We start from the raw sequence: 20,031 nt of genomic DNA, 5'->3' as shown, positions 1-20,031 counted from the left end.
ATCCGAGTGTTTAACCTCGTCTTGAAGCCTGCTTAATGCTTTCTCTTTTCCTTCACCGTATGTGAGAGGTATTTGTACGTTGAGAACTCCAAGAAGACAATATGCATGGTCTTCTGGCTCGGTCGCTTTGCGGGTTCGGGCCCACGTCATTCGATCGGAGACACTGAACTTCTCCAGAGGACAGCCCTGTAAAGCCTCTAATGGAATGCTAGTTATGTTGTGTATCAATTGCAGGAGGGATTCCTTATCTCCCAGTCGCTGACCTTCAGAAGAAAAGAATTCAACTGATGCTGGAGCAATAAGTTCTTGAAGCGTCCAAGCTCGAGTAAACCATTCGCTTGCCTGGAAACGTGCTTCCCATGTACTTTGCTGCTGGGCATCTGTCGCAGTAGCTACTGACACATCGCGAAGGAATACGTAACATTTTGCGGCGTTCTGATACCACCGGAACATCGAGTTGACCGCATTCGAGCGTTCACGGCTGTTGTATCTGTCGAAGCAACATGTGTCAACCCAAAAGTACTGTAGTTCATCTTGGGCAGCCTGTTCGGCGCAAAATCTGATCTTGCGGTAGCCATCCTTGCTTGCATAGGTGTTGTTTAGTACTTCCTGGTAGTGGACCTCAAGGTCGTCTCCCCACCATCTATGTGACAGGATTGCATACGGCGGAATTGTTCTTTTAGCGAAGTCTGTTAAGACCAGTCTTCCAGAGTCATTAAAGTGCAGTAATTGCATGACTGTTACAGGAGTTCGGGGATGCTAACACAAGAAGAGAGAACTGTTTAAGAAAGGGGAGGTTTTCACGTCGTCTAACTGAGTATGGAAAAGTAGGAAAGACTGATTTGACGTAGTCTCTTATAGTGGTAGGCTGTGGTGATCGTACTTGAGGCAGTGCAAAAACATGGCGCAGGCTCACCTGCACCGTCACGTGCACGCTGTACAGGTCATGAGGCAGCGCACAAGCCGCCTGCACTTCTCTAAGGCACATTCCCGGCTTCTAGCATGAGATCTGAGAAAAGTAATTTTGTTACTGTGTTGATCGTGAAGAGATATCAAGACGGAGGGAAAGTTCCAGCATTAAGCGACAAAGTGGAACAGCTACGTGGCCTTTATGACATAATATGAGAGGGCATAGCATAGCCAGTGAGTCGCTAACACGCGCCATTCTTTCAAATGGCTGTGCGACGCCAAACGCTAAGAAATTAGGCAACAATGCGGTATTCAGCCCTAGATTTTAGCTAAGCTGATTTCAACTTTTCTATACAGCCACTAAGTTTCATGCCGGGTTTTCTAAAATCTACAGATAGATGTCAAGTCGCCGCGACAGCACAACAAAATTCGGATCAAGTTGCTGCTCTTAGAATAGGAAGCTTACATGCCTGTCTACAATTTGTAGGATTTTCAACAAGATCTATCGACTTTGTAGTGGCTACCAGGCTGTTCTAAGTCAAGCTCTCGAGAGAAGCTCAATGCAGATGGTGGTATTGCACAGTAAGGAGTAAAAACTGTCAAAATATAATAATGACAGACAATAATTCAAGATTCAAAGCTGCTATCCTGAGAATATCTACGGTCGTACCTTGCTGTTGAGTTTGTTGTGTCGAAAAGTGTTAGTGGATTTTCGTCATGGCGTGTTTTTCGCCACGCAGTGAGGGACCTTAGGGGTCTATATATGCAAAGGAGTGGGCTAGTCTATGAGTAGTTCTTCCCCCCTGAGTGAGAAAATCTTTTATTTAGTGTTCGTTAATGTTAAGGTAATTATATAAAGTTTCCTTGAACTTGCTCCTGAAGGCAAAGCGGGAAGTATAGTCCGCTATTACCTATGCAAATAACATCACGGTGACTTTGTGGGAAATATGGTGATGACTATAATTCGAATAGTAGGACTTGCTTCTGCCAACATAGGCTCACAGAGAATTCGCTAGACTAGTATTATGTTAGGCTATAAGAGTCACGAAGATCTTACATAAAAGATTATCTTATGGGTATAATATACACGAAGGTCCCGATATCAACCGCAGCTCCAGTGCCCCAATCGCTAATCCAGCGAGACTCAGAGATAGGAGAGTGTATCTGGAGTTGAATTGGCTCAATAATACTTGATTAAATCTTTAAGACTCGGAGTTTGTCTAGGTTACTGATAAATTAGAACAAGGCAAGGCCCAATGCTCTCCAATATACCCGAATGAAATCACAGACTAAGGCTTATCAGAGCTGAAGGTCACGAGGTTCTCAATCGAGCTGTCACAAATATAACTGTATTTCATTGGAGAATTGAATGTGCTTCTTCTCCATAATCTTAACAGCCTCATGCTTTCCCACGTCATAAAATCCCTTGTCAGGTATGAAGAGTCATTGGTACTCGGACTTAGGCCGTTGGCTGAGAATATGTGTTTGTATACCTTGGAGTGCAGATGGGGCAGCAAAGATAGAAAGTCGGACTTTGGTGTTGCTTCGTTCCACATAGTGTTTGAAATTGTGTTTAAAGGAACAAATTGATTATCGGTAGGTTTGTGTATCTATCAACGACGGAACAAGGGTATAAAGGGAAAGTGACTAGGGTCTGAATAATGCTCGCTTTTAGGCGATAAACAACAAATCAGCCTCCGCAGCGAAGGCCAAACTTTTCAAAAGTGATAGAAAACATGATAGGTTAATACGTGGAAATAATAAACCTAAGTGTGATCCATCACTTTTACAATCCCCTTCTACTAGCCGGTTTTTTCGCATCCAATCTCTCACAACGTCATTTACCATGTTGTCCAAAACCTCCTACATATCATATTTCTCGTATTGTTTGCTCATCACCATAGCCTTGTTCTTGTAAGTTTCGTTGTTAAGTATTTCCCTCACCCTCACCCATATCTTCTGTGCGCCAGGCTGGCGCTCACCAAGGTTGATTCCGACCACTGACCACTGCACAATGGCATTCGTATTAGTTTTGTCTTAGCCAGTCCCGGACACAACCATGGGCCTTCCAACTCGAAGGCAATGTTGGACTGCCCCGTATCCGCCATTTGGAACAAGAACGTCCGTCTGATATTTGAAGTCAGCTAAGATATCCAGGTTCCACCCGAACGGAATACTTACCAACAGTAGCAACAAATCGTATGGCACAAATTTCGTTACCCTCGCATTTACAGGCACAACTAGATTCGGGACGTCTTCCGGCTCGATAACCACCAAGGATGCAATAACTAAAGCATCATCGCGACTTTTTAATTCTTCTGGTGTAGGCAGTACAAGGTCTTCTGGATTGGTATTCACGGTGCCTTGGCTAACAGCAATAATCTTCTTTCCGTCCTCCTTCGCCTTCGCAATATCATGCCACGGCTCACAAAGTTACTACTTTTGTACGACTCACGTGACCGTAGCGGAGCGGAAAGCATGAGCCGTAGTACGGACTGTTGGCCACGCTGTTGGGGTGCCTTGCCAACACAAAAAGGATAAGTGTCGTTCGATTCAAGCGTGAGTGGAGCTAGGCTGATGTCGATGTTTGCATCTGGTATGATTCTAGGTCCTCCTAGCAGAATGGGGTAACTACTTGCAACAGTTTGATCGAACATACTAATAAGGGGCTTCTTGCTGCCATACTTCTCCCGAAATTCTCGGAATTGAATTTGAATACTCTCTTGCTGATTAGGCATATCACCTGCCAGCACCGTTTTTAGTTGAACAATTCTTGGCCGACGCCATTGGAAAGGGACATCCAGGTTTTGATATCTTCATCGCTCATCTTGTCGTCATGACCGATCATTGGCGAGAAATTGATATTGGGATGGAGATTCGTGATGTGTTTCTAGAAAGTTCTTCCAGCGATGAAGATTATCAGGTATCCTAGGTCAGGTAATACGACTAGTAGGTCATGCTAGTCACGATAATGGGCGTTTCAGATCGAGGAGGGAGAAAATCATGGAAGAAATGACTCAGTGGAGTACCAGAAACGTACGGATACATGACATCTTGGAAAGACTGGAATGCCTCGGGAGAGTAAAACTGGAGAGCTAGAAGAGCAAGGATGGGGATGAATCCTAATGAGAGAATCCGTTGGAACGTCGACATGGTGAAGACTGGGATGGAAACCGAGAGGTTGGGATTGTAGAGGGAGGAAGAAAACCTTAAGGAATGTCAGACTGCTGTGCTAAATATCAAAGGTTGAGGTAGGTGACATAGACGGTTCGCCTGATTGTCAATCAGTCCAGCAGTGTTCTTTCCACGAGTACCGGCCTAGACTAGTGCTTAGGTAAGCTCTGAGAATTAGGGCGAAGGGAATCTTGGGTGCATGGATTTCATTAATGAAAACTACTCTGACGATATATAAACAAGGACGCTCGAGCCGTAGCGTTATTCTGTGGATGTTTGACACCCAGCCTTAAATCCGGGGAAGGATTCGCTCTCACGCAAATGATTACGCTTTGGACGGCGAATGTTGTCGCATTCCTGATACGGAAATCTTCCTTCCCTGAGCCACAACGGCCCCTACTACCTTGACTATGGCTACTCGACCATTACTATGGCCCTTACTGCCCCTTCAGTCATAGATGTAGATAAATACTCTGCAGCAGAGCACTTATACACTTCACAATACACTTCACTTCATCAGCTTCTACCTAGCTGCATGCTCACGCAACCTCTATTTGCAACAAATGTCCTTAGGCCTTGGCAGCCACGAAGAAAGGCCGAGCCAAATGCATCCACCATACATTGCAACCCCTTAGACAACAGGTATAGGAACACGGAGCAATCTAGAATGTGCCTATACCTATGTAGCCCTACTCCTGCTGGATAAGATCACATGGTATACACCCAATGCTTTGTAGCAATCCTAATGAAGACTCTCTACCGTAATGCCGCAAGATGCTACCGGTAATGGTTCACAACTACACTTCATCCACGCACAACACCGACTGACCACCGTCGCTCGTGACCCGGCTCCGTATCTCAACTTCAATGAGCTTTCCAGTGCCCTTGATCAGACTTCCGTCCTCATTCTGTCCCAACACCGCATTCGACGAATATATAAGGGCATGTCCTGTCGCAAGCTGCTCAATCTTCTGCATTAGCTCGATATGATCATGCCCAGCCATGGGAATGTGTTTCTTCAGCGCGGCGAACCATTCTGGGCTGAAGAAGCGGTGAATCACAGTTATAGAGCAGAGTGCGATAAGGTCGGTGAGAAGGACTGGCTCCTGCGTTGAGACGATAACACGTGCTCCATAGTGTCGTTGGAGGCGAATGATAGCTAGGAGGTAGTCGTTTAGGGCTTTGGCACCTGGGACTTCAAGCATGTACTGGTACTTATTTAGTAAACACGAAGGAAGGAGAAATGGAACTTCTTTACCTTGTGCGCTTCGTCAAGGACGATCATTTTACCAGGCGCCTTTGATTGTAGATACACCTGAAGCCCAATCTTGAACAGAACGCAAGCGGTATTTGCGTCAACAAAAGGACATGACATATCCATGATAGTCACTTCTCCAGGCTGGAATGTTGGTGCAGGACAACTATTATCTAGATCCAAGAACGATTCGAGTAGATCGAGACGCATGGTGAGCATGTTCAATTGGGTAGGATTGAAGTCACAAAGATCAATTTTCTTCTTGAAGTAGGCGTAGTCAAACCTACCCTCATGCTCCAGCGCAATCTCTCGGAGAATCTTGGTGACCTGCGCCATATAGAGGGGCGTACTATCCGATTGATTTACAGCCATCAGCGTAAGCAGTGTACCGATGCCAAGTGTCTCAGGCTTTAACTTGAATGGTATGACTTTAACATTAGGAATCCGCCGATACAACCTTGCCAGAGCTGGATTCGATGGAGGCACCATGATAGTGACTTTCTTGACCGAGGGGTGCCCAGGGAAATCCGAGTGAGGCATGGCAAGAAAGGCAGCTTCGCTGATGCTGAAACCGGCACCATCGACGTTAAAGTCGCCAAAACTAAACACTAGCGCTGACAGGGGGCTCTTCAGTTCGCCAATCTCGCATGAACGTATGAGGGCATTTTCTAGTTAATTAATAACTATTAGTAGGTGTTAACAGAGACATCGGTCGGACTTACCGAGAATACATGATGTCGTATGACTCTTTCCGCTTCCTTGAACACCGCATATGAAGGCGGAGAACGGGGTATTTGTATTAATGAATATCAGAGGGTCAGAATGGCCAGTATCCACAGTAATTTTCTCACCGAGGAAACCGTACTGGGGTACTAGATCAGTTTTGGCCGCTTCAATGGTTTTTCCAGAGAGCAATGGAGCATGCCGGACCTGAGCTCCTTGATCATCGGACTCCCCGCCGAGTATCATGTTTGCCCTCTTTTTGGTCATCAAGCGACCAAATCGGCTAGAACTACGGCCGATTTTGTTGGCGACTTCTTCCTTGGAATCCAGAGATTCATCATCAGATCCCACTGATATAGAGGCCCTTTCACTAGGCTATTCCCCAAAATTTATCAAGGCGAGCACATTCAAAGACTTGGCCAAGACTTACGGGTGTATCTCGAGGATTGTCTGCAAGCTGTATCTGTCTCAATTTCTTTGCTAAAAGGTCGTCTGACGGCTGTAAAAAAGAATAGGGTGGATTTAATGCAAGATTTGATGAAGAAGGCTGAACATAGTTAGCAGTGATCAAGTAGGTCGTCGACCTATCCATACCATCCGAAAGGCAAAATCGGAGACGGGAGACTGAATGGGAACCCCGCCTTGAACGATTGGTGGAGTTAACCGGGATAGATTGAGGAGATTCTGGGGGGCAATAGCTGGCTTGGCTTGCTGAGGTTGCTTGGGTGCACTACTTTGAACAGCTGCTGACCTCACCTGCTGAGCAGGTTCAAGGTTTGTCCCCTGTGATTCCGTGGGAGATGCCAATCTGGCAGCCGACTTGAAATTTGCCTGTTCGACCCTTCTCATATTTTAGTACGGTTTTGCATTGAGTTGACCCTATGATGGGTACATGGCGAATTCTGGGCAATACTAACTTCTTGACGGTATAAGTTGCCGCACTCAAGGGGAGACCGGGCCTGAGCTGGGATAGTGCGTCAATCACTGCATTTCGATTCTGAAAGAGGCCTTTTCCATCGAGAGGGAATCGACTACATAAAATCTGCACACAGTTAGCTATATTTAACGCATTTCCCTGCGGAATAGCCCACCAAAATCATACTATCATCCATCCTGTCTTGAGTTAGATAAAAGCCAATACTTAGGGGGGCTTTCACTTACCGCTTCAACGCTGCAGTAATTTCCTTAGCGTCGTTAGGGCGAATTTTTTGAAGTTCGTTGCGTAACTTGTCGAAGTTTAACGCAGGCAGCTTCTTCTCATCCCCATAGCGACGACGAAACTCGGCCTTTACCCACTTATTCACAGTTGGTTGCGCCATTGCCGGGAGCGTGTTTGAGTGGTTCTTGGCTTCAATTTTGGCGTTATAAGAATCTCCAGTCCGGGAGGTTATGGGTGGTAGGTAAGCAAATGACAAGGTTCCGAAAAGTTTTCCGAAAGTCGCGACGTTTTCCGTGGTAGGTTCGCTAAGAATCTGGGTCACGCGGGGGCACGTGCGCTAACGTTCTCCTAGGAGCTAGACTAGGCAACTATAAATTTATCGCTAATAAATATTGCTAATAACAATTAGTTAACACAAACAATTACTAAGTTAGACAAATCACTAAGCTAGATAATAATCTCTTAGCGCAACTAATACTATATATAAAACGCAATATTAAAATAATATAATACTAAACTTGTGTTGTTGTCGCTTTAACAATTCAACTTTAAATGTCTGTTTTTCTAACTTCTATAGCTTTATCCTTTGCTTGGCTGTATTAGCAACAGGGGAAGCTAGTACAGGAACTAATCTAAGAGAGTAGTGTAATATATAGATAATAAGATTATTCTATACTTAGTTATATAGCATGTAAGAAAGGCTTATAAGAAGGTGTTCTTAAATTACATGTATAGTAGTAGAGATAATCTAGGTAGAATATTTATAGTCTTTGTATAACGTACTTCACAGGCAAGTTGCTTACACACCTAAGTTGCTTACTTTTACTAAGACCCTACTAAACTACTTTTTCTATACTAATGCATTTCTAACAACACTACTTAGATGTGCTAAAAGAATATTAAATATAGCTTACACTTTAAGCTTTTAAATAAAATATAAAACTTTTAAAAAAACATACTACAGCTATATATAAAGTTTTTTAAAAGATAATAAATAACTATAGCACTAAGTAACTTTTATAAGCTAATTCTATAGCTAACTTATAAAGGCTAGGTAATAATAAGAAGTAGGTAATTATTAAGACTATACTTAAGCTATATACATAAAAATTATCTCTTTAGATAGCATTTATAGCTAATGTAGCTAATTTTTTACACACTAAGCATAATCTAGGCTATATTAGTATAAACTAGCCTAGTATGTTTATTAGCAGAGCTTGCTCTGCTTATAAAGTGTTATTTAAAGCTTAAAGTAAAGTTTTAAGTATAAGTATAGTTAATAAATATTTAGCCTATAATAAAGCCTATTTTACTCAAGTTGTACATGTTATTATTCTAGATACTATACTTAGCTTTAATATTTTTTATAAGGCTAAACTTGCTTTAAATTACTCTAGAACTTTTATAAAAAGCTTTTTTATAGTTATACTATGCTTAAATATTACTTTAAGCTTTAAATAACACTTTTTAAACATACTAAGCTAGTTTATACTAATATAGCCTAAATTATACTTAGCGTGTAAAGAATTAGCTATATTAGCTATAAATGCTATTTAAAAAGAAAATTCTTATATATATAGCTTAAGTATAGTTTTAATAATTACTTACTTTTTATTATTACTTAGCTTTTATAAGTTAGCTATAGAATTAGCTTATAAAAGTTACTTAGTGCTATAGTTATTTATTATCTTTTAAGAAACTTTATATATAGCTATAGTATATTTTTTTAAAAGTTTTATATTTTATTTAAAAGCTTAGAGTATAAGCTATATCTAACATTTTTTTTAGCACATCTAAGTAGTGTTGTTAGGAATACATTAGTATAAAAAAAGTAGTTTAGTAAGGTCTTAGTAAAAGTAAGTAACTTAGGTGTGTAAGCAACTTGCCTGTAAAGTACATTATGTAGAACAAATTAAAAAGCTAAGGGCTATAAATAGTAAAATAATAGCTCTTAAGTAAGCTCTTATGTAATTAGCCTAGAACTAATAACCTACAACTATTAATGTATAGATTTAGGCCCTATAACTTAAAGTGTTAAACTTTAAAAATACTACTTAAGAAAAAGCTAGTATTACTTTTAAAAAGACTTTAAAACTAGCCTTTTTAAAGCTTTTTACTAGAAGCTTAAAAAACCTTAAGCCTTTCTTTACATAATGCCACCTATATATGCAATATAATAAAAGAGCATTCTAGACCTATAAGAAGATAATCTTATAGATAAGGCTGCACCTAGACAGCTTACTAGCTGTCTAGTTTTAACCCTATGCTAATAATTAGATAAACTTTAAAACAAATAGCAGTGTGCTTTTACTTTAAACTAAAAAGATATTTAGTAGTATAAACTTATTTAAGAAAGCCTTGACTATAATTTATAAGCTAGTTAATAAAGAAAAAGTAGTAGCAGATAAAATAAACACCTTATAGTAAGAAAAAGAGACAGTTTAGCACTACACAGCCTGCTTTTACAAACAACTAGCTATCTATAAATAAATAGACTAAAAAGCTTTAGAAAGAATGTTTTATAAAAAACTATATAACATAATTAAAAATAAGTTTATGTATAATAGAAAACTAAATACTTTTAAAAAATATATTAAGTAGTAACTTATAATAATTAATATAAAAAATGTAAACATAAAAAAAAACTAGGCGCAGCAGCCTAAAAGCCTAAGCTAGCACCTAGAAAGAAGGCTCTCTAATATAGTAAAGAACTAATAGACCTTAGCTACATAAAACACATACATAGTACCTTCTAAAAGAATAATAAAACTCTTAAGAAAGGTAATAAGCTACTATTAAATAAAAAGTAAAAAAAAAGTAGCTTTAAAAGAAAGCTTACCTAAACTATAAAAAAGTAAGCTACTTTTATTAAAAATGCCTAGACTTTAGAAAAGTAAAGAATAAAGATACTACTATAGTAATAAAAGCTATTACTATTAAACCTAGTGTCGCGTACAGCTATCCGTCTATATATATCCTTCTGCTGTGCTAGCTGGGAGGTTGACCTTTTGGCAAACGCAACAGTTATGAGCCTGGTTCGCGGCGTAGTGTAGATGGTTAGCGCTTAAAAATTTGCGCACCCCTGCTCCACTAATAGGATTGCATTATCCTAGAGCACTGCGTGTTTAATTCCCACGCTTAGCAAAGAGCATTTAGGCAGTGCGTCTATTACAGAGGCTACCTTACTAGATCTGTCTCTAAGTTCTTCTGCTTAGGCTAGGAGGGTGTTGAGGTTGTTTCAACATGTTTCACCTCTCTCGTTCCACAGTTCGAGCTGGGGGGTGTGTCGCGTACAGCTATCCGTCTATATATATCCTTCTGCTGTGCTAGCTAGGAGGTTGACCTTTTAGCAAACGCAACACCTAGTCTTATAGAAAAAGACTTAAAAGAAAAAATTAAACACTTTTTTTACTAGTACTGTAAAGAAAACTACTTTTTTATAACATGCTTTATACTATACTAGAAAGAAAAATTCTAAGAGTTTAATAGCTTTAATTAATGTTATAATTTTTACTTAAGAGAGTTCTAGTTTAGAATGCCCTAAGCACGCAGGCTTGTGTTAGGTGACAGAGGTTATGAAGAGGCCTTCCTTAGATGTACAGTTCTTAGCGTGGCTCTAGTTAGGGAGGTAAGTAGGTGGCTGAATTGTGGTTTGCCCTTAGACAGCAGTATAGGCACTAGGTCAAACAGTCCTAGGGACAGAAGTAGAGGTATATATAGTGCAAGATATACAACTAGTATTACAGCTTATTATAAAGCTAGAATGCTACTTAGTTTATGTAAAAATAAACTAAACTTTAATTACACTCTTTTAAAGTTAATTAATAAGGCCTTTTTATTCTTTTTTTATTTTTATAATCATTGCAGGCCTAGCCTGCTAAGTGTTACGCTTACTGCAATCTGTTGTGCAGTAATTGTAGTCCTAGGTTACTAAGACTTGCGCTTACTATAATCTCTTATGCAGTGTTTCTATTAGGTAATGCAGTTTTTGTATAGTCTTTTACTAAGTTCTAATCCTCTTTATCTAGCTCTTTCTTATTAGGCATAAAGGGGTTCTATGCCTAGTTGTTTAGGTAGTGGGTGTAAGGACGGGGCTCCGCACCACTCCGCTAATACAACCAAAAGGTACGAATAATCAACCAACGTTGATTTTCGGGTGCAGAATAGTATATATACCTGTCGCACGTAAGCGCCATCTCGGCCTTACAGTGGGGCACATTAACTAGTCTCTAGCTAATCTAGTTATAGATTATAACACGCAGGTCTCCCTCCCTAGCAGCGTTCTTGCTGTTCTGCCTACTCTACTATAAGTGTTAGAATTCTTTTATTACCTATAAGTCCTTTTTAATAAACACTTTATAAAGGTCTATCTTTATTAACTATGCTTTAATAGTAGAGTTAAATCTATTATTTACAAGCTGCTTCCTACCTTAATCCTCTTTATTATGTAAAGATGCATCTTTGTAAGCTATGTTATTCTTCTAAATCTTCTTATGTCCTAACCTTATTATTAGACAAGTGTGTAGAGTGTGTAAAAAAAAAGCAGTAGGTGTAATGCCTTTATTTTAGATGCTACTTAAAAGTGTTTTAAAAAAAAGTAGTTAAAACTATTAAGTAACCTAAAGAAATTTTAGACTAAGAAGCTATTAGTATAAAAAAAAAGCTATTCTAGTCTTAAAAAACTATGTCTTAAGAAGTAGCTAGTAAGCTTTTAAAATTAAAGAGTAAAGTATTTAGAAAAAGACTTCTTATTATTAAATAAAATTAAAGCACTTAAGAGAGAGGCTGCTAGTCTTTCTCCTTCTTAGCTAGCGTCTCTAGGGTCCTGTTCTTGTACATTGCTGCTATCTAATAATAGTAGGGTGCCTTCTTTAGCAGCTAGGAATGTGTTCTCTTTTAAGCTGCTGTCCTCTAGCTAGTTTTATTTAAATAAGATAAATATCTTTTTAATAGTTAGTAAGTGTTTATTAAGTTCTTAATAAGTTCTTATATATTTTTACTAGTAAGCTATTCTTTCTATTTAACTAAAAGTTCTTATCTTTTTTTTTAGTTGCTTATAATGTGTTCTACTTTATATTCTATTTCTACGTCCTTTTACTTTATTATAGATAGTAGAATCTGTTTTAGAGCCTTTTTAAGTTTTAAAGAGTAAAACTATAAGTGTATTTTTATTATAAAAGGGAGCTTAAGTTTATAGTTATTTCTTTATGTCTATAACACTTTATAATGTGACGTGTCTGTACGCGTGCCGAGCCACTTCGCGTGACGAGCCACCCAACACCAAAACACCAAAATATTTCCTCCATTTGACGCGTCATAACTCTATCAATATGGAGGCAATCGAGGACGCGATTACGGCTATTGAATCCTTGAATCTAGGAGAATCATTTTCGTACAGAAATATTGCTGCTATCTACGGTGTAAATCGAACTACGTTATCCCGAAGCCACAAGCGCGTTCAGGCCCCAAATAAAGCCAAGAACATCAACCAGCAGAAGCTCAACCTACAGCAAGAGCAGGGGCTTGTACGATATATCGAAGGACTCACAGAGAGACATATACCTCCTACTAGGGAGATGATTCAAAATTTCGCCTCTGCAGTGGCTAAGAAGGCAGTCAGCGAGAGCTGGGTTACCCGCTTCATCAACCAACACAGCATTCATCTCGTCTCGCAATGGACAGTCAGCATGGACAGCAATCGCCACAAAGCTGATTCAGAGGATAAATATCGCCTCTACTTCGACCTGCTACACAGCAAGATCAATCAACACCAGATAGAACCTCGTCATACCTACAATATGGATAAGAAAGGCTTCCTAATTGGTATCGTTGGCAGATCAAAGAGGATATTCAGCCGACGAATGTGGGAGAGAAAGGAAGTCAGAGCATCACTCCAGGATGGCAATCAAGCGTGGATCACAGTCCTAGCGTGTATCTGCGCTGATGGATCAGCTCTGCCACCAAGCCTGATCTATGAGGCTGCCAACAAGGGCATTCAATCAGCCTAGGTAGACACAATCAAGGCAGGAGAACATGAGGCCTTTATCACCTCATCCCCCTCTGGCTGGACTAACAATGATATTAGACTAGCCTGGCTTGAACAGGTGTTCAATCGCTGTACTAAGGAGAAGACCTGACGATCATATCAACTATTGTGATCAGAATCGGATCCTGCTTGCCGGCGGAAATAATTCTCTCAAAGCCGAGCAACCTATCCAACATGTCTTCGTCTCCTTGGGCATCTGGGCCAGGGATGATGGTAATGCGCACTTCTGCTTCCTCGACTGGCGCACGACGCAACACAATCTGTGTGGCGAAGCGGGTACACAACTCACTGGCTACAGGGAATGACAGCCCAGTGAGTCCCTCGAGGAGAGATGACTTTCCGCTTGACTGATCACCAACAACAACGAGCTGGCTTCGATCAGCTTCAGGGACCAAACAGTTGTCGTAGGTACGAACCTGGGGCAGAGAAACGTTCTCACTGATTCCGAGCTCACGGAGCTTGTCTATGATACCCAGTATCCTGAGTCGCTGCTCATTGTCGAGATCGCCAACCGACGAGAGTTCAAGTCCTCTTGCCATGATATCGTTGGTATGGTTGCTGGGAAGTAGCTCGTTTTCCAATATGTATTGCTATGCAAAGGGAACAGAGCACCTTTATATTTATAATTAAGCTCTACCCTGTTTGATCTACTTTCTTTGTATAAGATCTATCCGGAAACAGCCATATCACCAAACTGTTTGCGGCGAAAGGGAGATTTGTAAATACGGGCTTAGCATGCAGCGTGCACTTTAGCTTAGAGTTGAGAAGTGTTCTGGGCTGCAACCAGAGACGCCGACCGATAGAGGCTCCGGATTGAGTTGTTCCTCGATTGCCAAGGCTTTCGGAGGCACGCATTTTGATTAGTCCGTTACGGTACCTTTTATAGAATCGACCATGTTTTTGCTCATATTTCTGTACAGAACGATGCACTTCTGCACACGCTAAAGAAAGTTGTGCCGACGAACCCCCTCCAATTCGGATCCCAGGAGTTGTAGATGACTGGGGGATACTGTTCGGTGCCAACGGTAGGCTCCTCTAGGTAGACCTAGTAGTCGCCGAACCACTAGAAGCTAATGTTCTTGTGCTGGCCATCGATAACATTGCGAATAATCTTCGCAGCCTGTTCGGCATCGTCGCCCTCGTTCCTCGCTAGTAATCCAGATGCATACCAAGCTAATGATCAAGTTTCGTATGTCAAAGCGTCCGCATCCAGAGAGAAGAGATACCCCGCGTCAGCGTCATAATACATGTCCATCCAGTTCATCAATTCATGAAGAAGATTACAGGCGTAGCTTTCAGTGTTGTTGCGTTGGACATGGCTGGTAGCTTTGCTGAACACAGCATGCAGAAGGAGGAGGGGTACAACACAGCGCGATACCGTAAATTCGACCATGTTGTCAAGCTCGAAAGCGTTGCGGACGTGAGAGAAGACAGAGGCTCATGGTAGACTGAAAATAACCGCGTCCTTGCGAGACGCTTTATCAGCAGCAGCTGCAACCACAGAGCGCAACGACAACAACAACTATCTTGTCGGAGAAAAGCATAACTTTAGGCCATAGTAGGCCTGCCGCCCCGGCAAAGTAACATCGAGTTCACCGAGCTCATGCCGGAAGCATAAGAAGGGAAGGCAAGAAAGTCCGGCGCAACGTGTCGATCGCAAGGTTCATAGCGCGTCCGAGCTTTCACCGGCACGGACTCTCGATACGGCTAGCGTGTCTCTTCACGTGATACACGGGGAAGGTTTGCAGCGCCGCCGTTGTAAAGTATGGATATCAATCGATTATTAGAGCAATGACAGGTCCTACTCGCGTCCGATTACCTGCATCTTCTTGTACATGTAGTGGCCTCTGACCGGCTCCTTACGCTAAATCAGTACTATTCGTAGCCCTACATAAGGTTTTCCAATAAGCTCCCCACTTAGGATAGATCATATTCAACAAATCGAGGATACCAGTAATCACCCCGCAGAAACTCTAGTAAATCTTGCCTCAAGCGACCTCTCTAGGCCCTTAGCATATTTGCAAACATGCCTGGGGATTGCCTCTATCATCAACGATATGTCTTCTTACCTCCTTGGATTTTATAGTCGGACCTGAATGAGGCGGTCGAAAAAGGAGATGAGCTTATTCGGTAGGTATTTTATATCGATGAAGCGTATGATATACTCATTTTCTGGGTCTGTTTCTAGCCTTTTGCGCGATTGGCACGCACCTCCCTCGCTAGGATAGATCTCAAATCATCCACGGAACCGGGATCGCATGCCGAGAAGAAGCCACTGCACTATCTCCCCTGCAATGATCGCTCATACTTTTGTCACAAACGGCGCCTATTCGTGTTTGATCACCAGCGAAGCGTAGGGGATTTTGGTACTGCTAGTGGCGAAGAAGGCCTGCCCGCTCTTGCCACACCCTTGTCCGTGAAGGCAATAATATGGCTTATATGGCTTAGTGTTACCCTACCAAGAATGACTACAACAGCATCAAACTGGACTGGGTGTATAACGAACATTTACGAGATTAAACAACTTGTATGAAGATCCGTATACGCTACAGATGCTTGAGTTCTGGGAGTGCGTGCTTAATGGTAAGGTGGTGAAGACATCGGCTGAGGATTCGGTGAAGGAGCTTGATCTTTGCAACACAGTGCTCCAAGCAGGAGAGACACACTACAGGCTGAAATAATGGAATCATCATCTAAGAGCTTCAAAATCGAAATTCAAGCGAAGGTGGCAACAAACACTGAACTGAGAAGAACCAAAAAGCCCGGGAGGTAAAAGTCAATATGCAGAAAAGATCCCTCGAAGACTAGCCAGGATTGACGCAGGCCAGCTGCAGCCTCCGTTCCCAGTCCGCCGGCAGAGTAGGAATGAAAACACACAAGACAGAACACCAAAACCGAAAATCCCCCTATTTGCCTAAGCAGTCTAATCCATATTGTACGCGACCGGCCACTGCCTGCAATTGTTCGTACCCTCCCACGTGCGATATTTGCAAGCCGCCGGGTACCCGCCATTATTGATCTTGTCCTCACCCGAGAAGTTCGGAAATTCTTCCTCAGGCACCAGATTCATCCACACCGTGTTCGCCGCATTGTCGAGGCTGCCTTTCTTGACCTCGATGCTGAAGAAGCAGCGCTTAATGTCTGTTCCGGGGCTGGTAGCTGATAGAGTCGGAACGCCGATTTTGGAATCGTTGTTGAGCCAGCAGTCGATGATGTTGCGGTACCTGAGCGGGCGCAGCTAGTTAGCTTACTGGAGACTTGTGGTGATCGGGAGGGGCATACGTGATGAGCCTGTCCGCGCCGTACTTGTCCCAGAGGGGTTTGGCGAAATCGTTGTTGCCTTGAATGGAGTACGTCTGGAGCTCGTTACCGAATACGTCGTGCTTCGCGATGCTTCCGAAAGAGTAGCAGAGATTGGCGTCGGGGTCCCAAACTGCACCGCCACCTACGCATTTGTCCGCCGAGCTGTCAGTGAAGATGAAGAGGTATGCCTGATTGAAGACGCGCATAAGATGAATTGCGAGGGTTTGCATCTACGAAAATTTACCATCAGTGCGCTTCTGGGACGGAGCTGATTCTGAACATACCATTCGGTTTCCGACCTCTTTGAAGTCTGCTCGGAGATTCTGGTCTGGATGCTCGAGCAGCCAAGCCCCTGCGCCCATAACCTTCGGAATCTTGTGCTGGTATTCAGCGCTGAAGTCGTCTTCGTGCAGCATCTCCGCTGGAAGCATATCTTCACTAGTTCCTTCGCGGCCATGAATGGCATCTTGTATCTGGGTAATGGCCTTGTAAGCCTGTTCACATGTAGCACTGGTAATTTTGGCTAAATCAGCTTTGACCTTGCCCATCTTTTCGAACGCCGAATCTTGGTTTGGCGGTTTTGTGTTTGCAATGATCGCCGAGATACCGCCTAGAGCCCCGAGGGGTCCAGATATGGCGGGATTTGCAGCGGTCGCGCCGGCAGCCATGCCTAATGCACCGGCTAGTATCGCGTAGAAGTTTAGCTCCTTGTCAGTCTCCTTATCGACTTGGAAGTCGTCGACAAGGATGGGAAGGTCATTTGTCAAGTTTCCCTTCAACCAATCAAGACGTTCAAGGTACTGTGCGAAGTATGTGTGTATGTTGCCGATTGAAGTGAAAAGGTAAAAGGCTGCCGGCCAAGGATCCTGGAGTAGTGTCACTGAATGCAAAAGAGATGACGTCCAAGCGGAAAACCCACATCTCTGTTATCAAAGTCCTTCTCTGATGATATTATTAGAAAAGTGCGCTGTGCGTTATCGGAGTGTCGTACTTACTGCAGTCGAGAGTCCCCACACCGCAACTAGTCTCGGACCCTGTGCAACTCATCTGAGCTGGATCGCTGTTTGGGAAGAGAAGCTTGAAGATGTCCTGCACCCAATCGACTGTGTCGTGCTTCTCTGTCCCTTCATTGCGCAGATAGTATTCGGCAAGCTCCCCCCCATGACTGTGAAACCAGATATTTGCCCTTTTTTCCGGCGTACTGTAATCGTTGGGGTCGGTGCAGGCCCCGACTGGTCCATAATCAGGACTGAGATTGTTTGCCAATGGATTGTTACCGCCGCGGCGACTCATCGTTGGGGAGCCATTGACGAGACCGGAAACACAGAGCGTGTATGCCAGAAGGGCGGATGGATGGGACAAAGGGAGCATGGCAGCGAAGACTTGCCTTTGAGAGTAGGAAAGGATATAGAATGAGTAAAAGGAAAGGTGATACTTTGGAAAGACCAGAAAGCATTCGTCCTTTTATATGGACATTCGCTGTCTACGTACATGTAAATTCAGCCACGTAGACATATTGGCCCATTTTTACGCCCAGCATTGCGACCTTGGGATGGGGCTGCTGGGCAAAGATTCTAAAGGAATTTTTCTTGAGACTTTCCAATCTCCTTCTTTGTCGGCGTGCGATGCGGCCTTGGTGCCTGAGATGCCTGAATGCCTAAGATGAACGAGCTTGGTATAATTAGGGGAGGAAGTGGCGTCGGAGTGGTGGGATGCGGTCGTGTCTGACCAATTACATAGCGCGTGATCAGTCAGCGGCTGGAGTAGTTGAGGCTCCCGAGGTCGCCGCAAAGAGAGCGAGGCGCAGCTGGGGAATGCCCAGGAGTTCTCCCCAGAAGCGCGCAACCACCAACAGCTTTTCATGGTCGACCAATTCCGACAGCCCGGATCGCAGCATGTTCAGCGAACGGTCAAAGCTCGCATCGGCCGAAAAGCCGCACTCCTCTCTGTTTCATACTACCTGTTCAGCGAACGGTCAAAGCTCGCATCGGCCGAAAAGCCGCACTCCTCTCCGTTTCATACAGTCAACTCTCGATGGCGCGATGCGCGATATAACAATAACTTAACATAGCAATATTGTTTTAGCTCCTAAATTAATTTCCTACTAGAAATTTACAATTTATAATACTAACTATATTATAGGCTTTTTAATTAAATATTGTTATATTAAGAAAAGAAAATGCTATGTATAGCAATTACTAATAAGCAGTAGTGTGCTCTGTAATAATAGTATTAACATAATTAACTAGTTTAAGTAAAAATATAGCTATTAAATTTATTAGTTAACAGTATCTAAGTGTCAGATTGAAGCACTGTTTCTGGGCTTCCTGAGATGAATGATGGGTTTGGATATGATGTATGGGATGATTGATTGATTGTATTGATTTTATCGATCCTTTTTCTGCTCTACTCGTGTTGCTCGGCTTTTGTTTTTCCGATCCGAGTCCCTCGCGCACTAGCCCTATGCGCGACCAGCTTGCAACATGCTGCAATTTGCTGCAAAATGCTGTAACATGCTGCAATTTGCTGCAATTTGCTGCAACATGCTGCAAAATGCTGCAAAATGCTGCAAAATGCTGCAAAATGCTGCAATTTGCAGCAACATACTGTTCGAGCTTATTGCTCGTACTATGTAGCAGCTTTCGTCAAACGTTCCTCCTGTCTTGACAGTAGGTGCGCATATCTGACACTAAGTCTCTTCTAAAGTAATATAGCTACTTTAATAGTGTAACGGCGCAGGCAAGACAATGGGTCCGAATGCGGTGGGAATCCACTCAGAGGCATATGGGAGTGCGTGGGGACTCTGAACCTGGGAATGCCATTGACACCTATAGGCCTTGTACGAAAGGATATCAGAAAACTACCGAGCTAGCTACGGGGCGAGGTGCGACTAAATACATGAGGGAATAGGGGTAACAGCAGGGGGCAGGGCAGAGTCGGGGCCAGGTCGAGTCAGGGTCGAGCCAGGGTCGGAGCCGATACGGGGACCCTTCGGATGGGTTCCGGGCGACCTGAGATGGAACGAGAATCGTTACAAATAGTGCTAATAGCTCTGCTACTAACTACTTATATTAATAGTAGGCACAGTAGCTTATTTTAGAAGCTATTCTCTTTAACTAGCAGCAGCACTTTAAGAGCTCTAGCAGCAACGTCTCTAGCAATATCTTTATTAAGAAAGTAAAGGCTATTTATGTAACAGCACAGGCAAGACAATAGGTCCGAATGCGGTGGGAATCCACTCAGAGGCATATGGGAGTGCGTGGGGACTTAGAACCTAGGAATTTCTATTAACACCTATAGGCCTTGTAACGTACTTTACAGGCAAGTTGCTTACACACCTAAGTTACTTACTTTTGCTAATGTAACGGCGCAGGCAAGACAATGGGTCCGAATGCGGTATGAATCCACTCAGAGGCATATGGGAGTGCGTGGGGACTCAGAGACCTGGGAATACCAATGACA

The 20,031-nt window shown here is 42.8% G+C and overlaps 6 protein-coding genes across 6 annotated transcripts; 1 reads left to right on the top strand and 5 right to left on the bottom strand.

Moving 5' to 3' along the window:
* On the bottom strand, window positions 1-1,045 carry BDR25DRAFT_60842 (HET-domain-containing protein; the record flags this gene model as incomplete). Its single annotated transcript, XM_033698813.1, has 1 exon — window positions 1-1,045. A coding segment is annotated over exon 1 (735 nt), but the record flags the coding sequence as incomplete, so codon positions are not given.
* A 1,810-nt stretch (window positions 1,046-2,855) lies between these two features.
* Window positions 2,856-4,062, bottom strand: BDR25DRAFT_374284 (uncharacterized protein; the record flags this gene model as incomplete). The annotated part of the gene is made up of 4 exons (XM_033697321.1): window positions 2,856-3,053; window positions 3,091-3,251; window positions 3,365-3,723; window positions 3,950-4,062. 4 exons carry the CDS (start codon window positions 4,060-4,062, stop codon window positions 2,856-2,858), a joined length of 831 nt encoding a protein of 276 aa, XP_033544812.1.
* A 777-nt stretch (window positions 4,063-4,839) lies between these two features.
* Window positions 4,840-6,517, bottom strand: BDR25DRAFT_266435 (uncharacterized protein). The gene is made up of 4 exons (XM_033686985.1): window positions 6,492-6,517; window positions 6,061-6,436; window positions 5,342-6,006; window positions 4,840-5,291 (listed from the first exon to the last, which is right to left on the bottom strand). The coding sequence occupies exons 2-4, from the start codon at window positions 6,326-6,328 to the stop codon at window positions 4,881-4,883; spliced, it is 1,344 nt and encodes a 447-aa protein (XP_033544811.1). The 5' UTR covers window positions 6,329-6,436; window positions 6,492-6,517; the 3' UTR covers window positions 4,840-4,880.
* Window positions 6,518-13,457: 6,940 nt separating this feature from the next.
* Window positions 13,458-13,745, bottom strand: BDR25DRAFT_180592 (uncharacterized protein; the record flags this gene model as incomplete). Its single annotated transcript, XM_033684209.1, has 2 exons — window positions 13,458-13,634; window positions 13,683-13,745. Coding segments are annotated over 2 exons (240 nt in total), but the record flags the coding sequence as incomplete, so codon positions are not given.
* A 2,049-nt stretch (window positions 13,746-15,794) lies between these two features.
* Window positions 15,795-15,947, top strand: BDR25DRAFT_233515 (uncharacterized protein; the record flags this gene model as incomplete). Its single annotated transcript, XM_033685440.1, has 1 exon — window positions 15,795-15,947. A coding segment is annotated over one exon (153 nt), but the record flags the coding sequence as incomplete, so codon positions are not given.
* Window positions 15,948-16,189: 242 nt separating this feature from the next.
* Window positions 16,190-17,940, bottom strand: BDR25DRAFT_316570 (uncharacterized protein; the record flags this gene model as incomplete). Its single annotated transcript, XM_033691610.1, has 5 exons — window positions 16,190-16,490; window positions 16,549-16,799; window positions 16,854-17,369; window positions 17,489-17,511; window positions 17,565-17,940. The coding sequence occupies 5 exons, from the start codon at window positions 17,938-17,940 to the stop codon at window positions 16,190-16,192; spliced, it is 1,467 nt and encodes a 488-aa protein (XP_033544808.1).
* Window positions 17,941-20,031: the final 2,091 nt, after the last annotated feature.

The sequence above is a fragment of the Lindgomyces ingoldianus genome (genome assembly GCF_010093535.1).
Source record: "Lindgomyces ingoldianus strain ATCC 200398 unplaced genomic scaffold BDR25scaffold_27, whole genome shotgun sequence".
NCBI classification, from domain to species: domain Eukaryota; kingdom Fungi; phylum Ascomycota; class Dothideomycetes; order Pleosporales; family Lindgomycetaceae; genus Lindgomyces; species Lindgomyces ingoldianus.
The sequence above is the reverse complement of the archived record's forward strand: the minus strand, read 5'-3'. Positions and strand labels throughout refer to the sequence as shown.

Coding starts and splice junctions, on each gene's coding strand:
- BDR25DRAFT_266435 (XM_033686985.1), bottom strand. CDS start 6,328: ATGACCAAAAAGAGGGCAAACATGATACTCGGCGGGGAGTCCGATGAT. Junction 6,007..6,060: donor TACGACATCATGTATTCTCG/GTAAGTCCGACC, acceptor TTAATTAACTAG/AAAATGCCCTCATACGTTCA. Junction 5,292..5,341: donor TCCTTGACGAAGCGCACAAG/GTAAAGAAGTTC, acceptor AATAAGTACCAG/TACATGCTTGAAGTCCCAGG.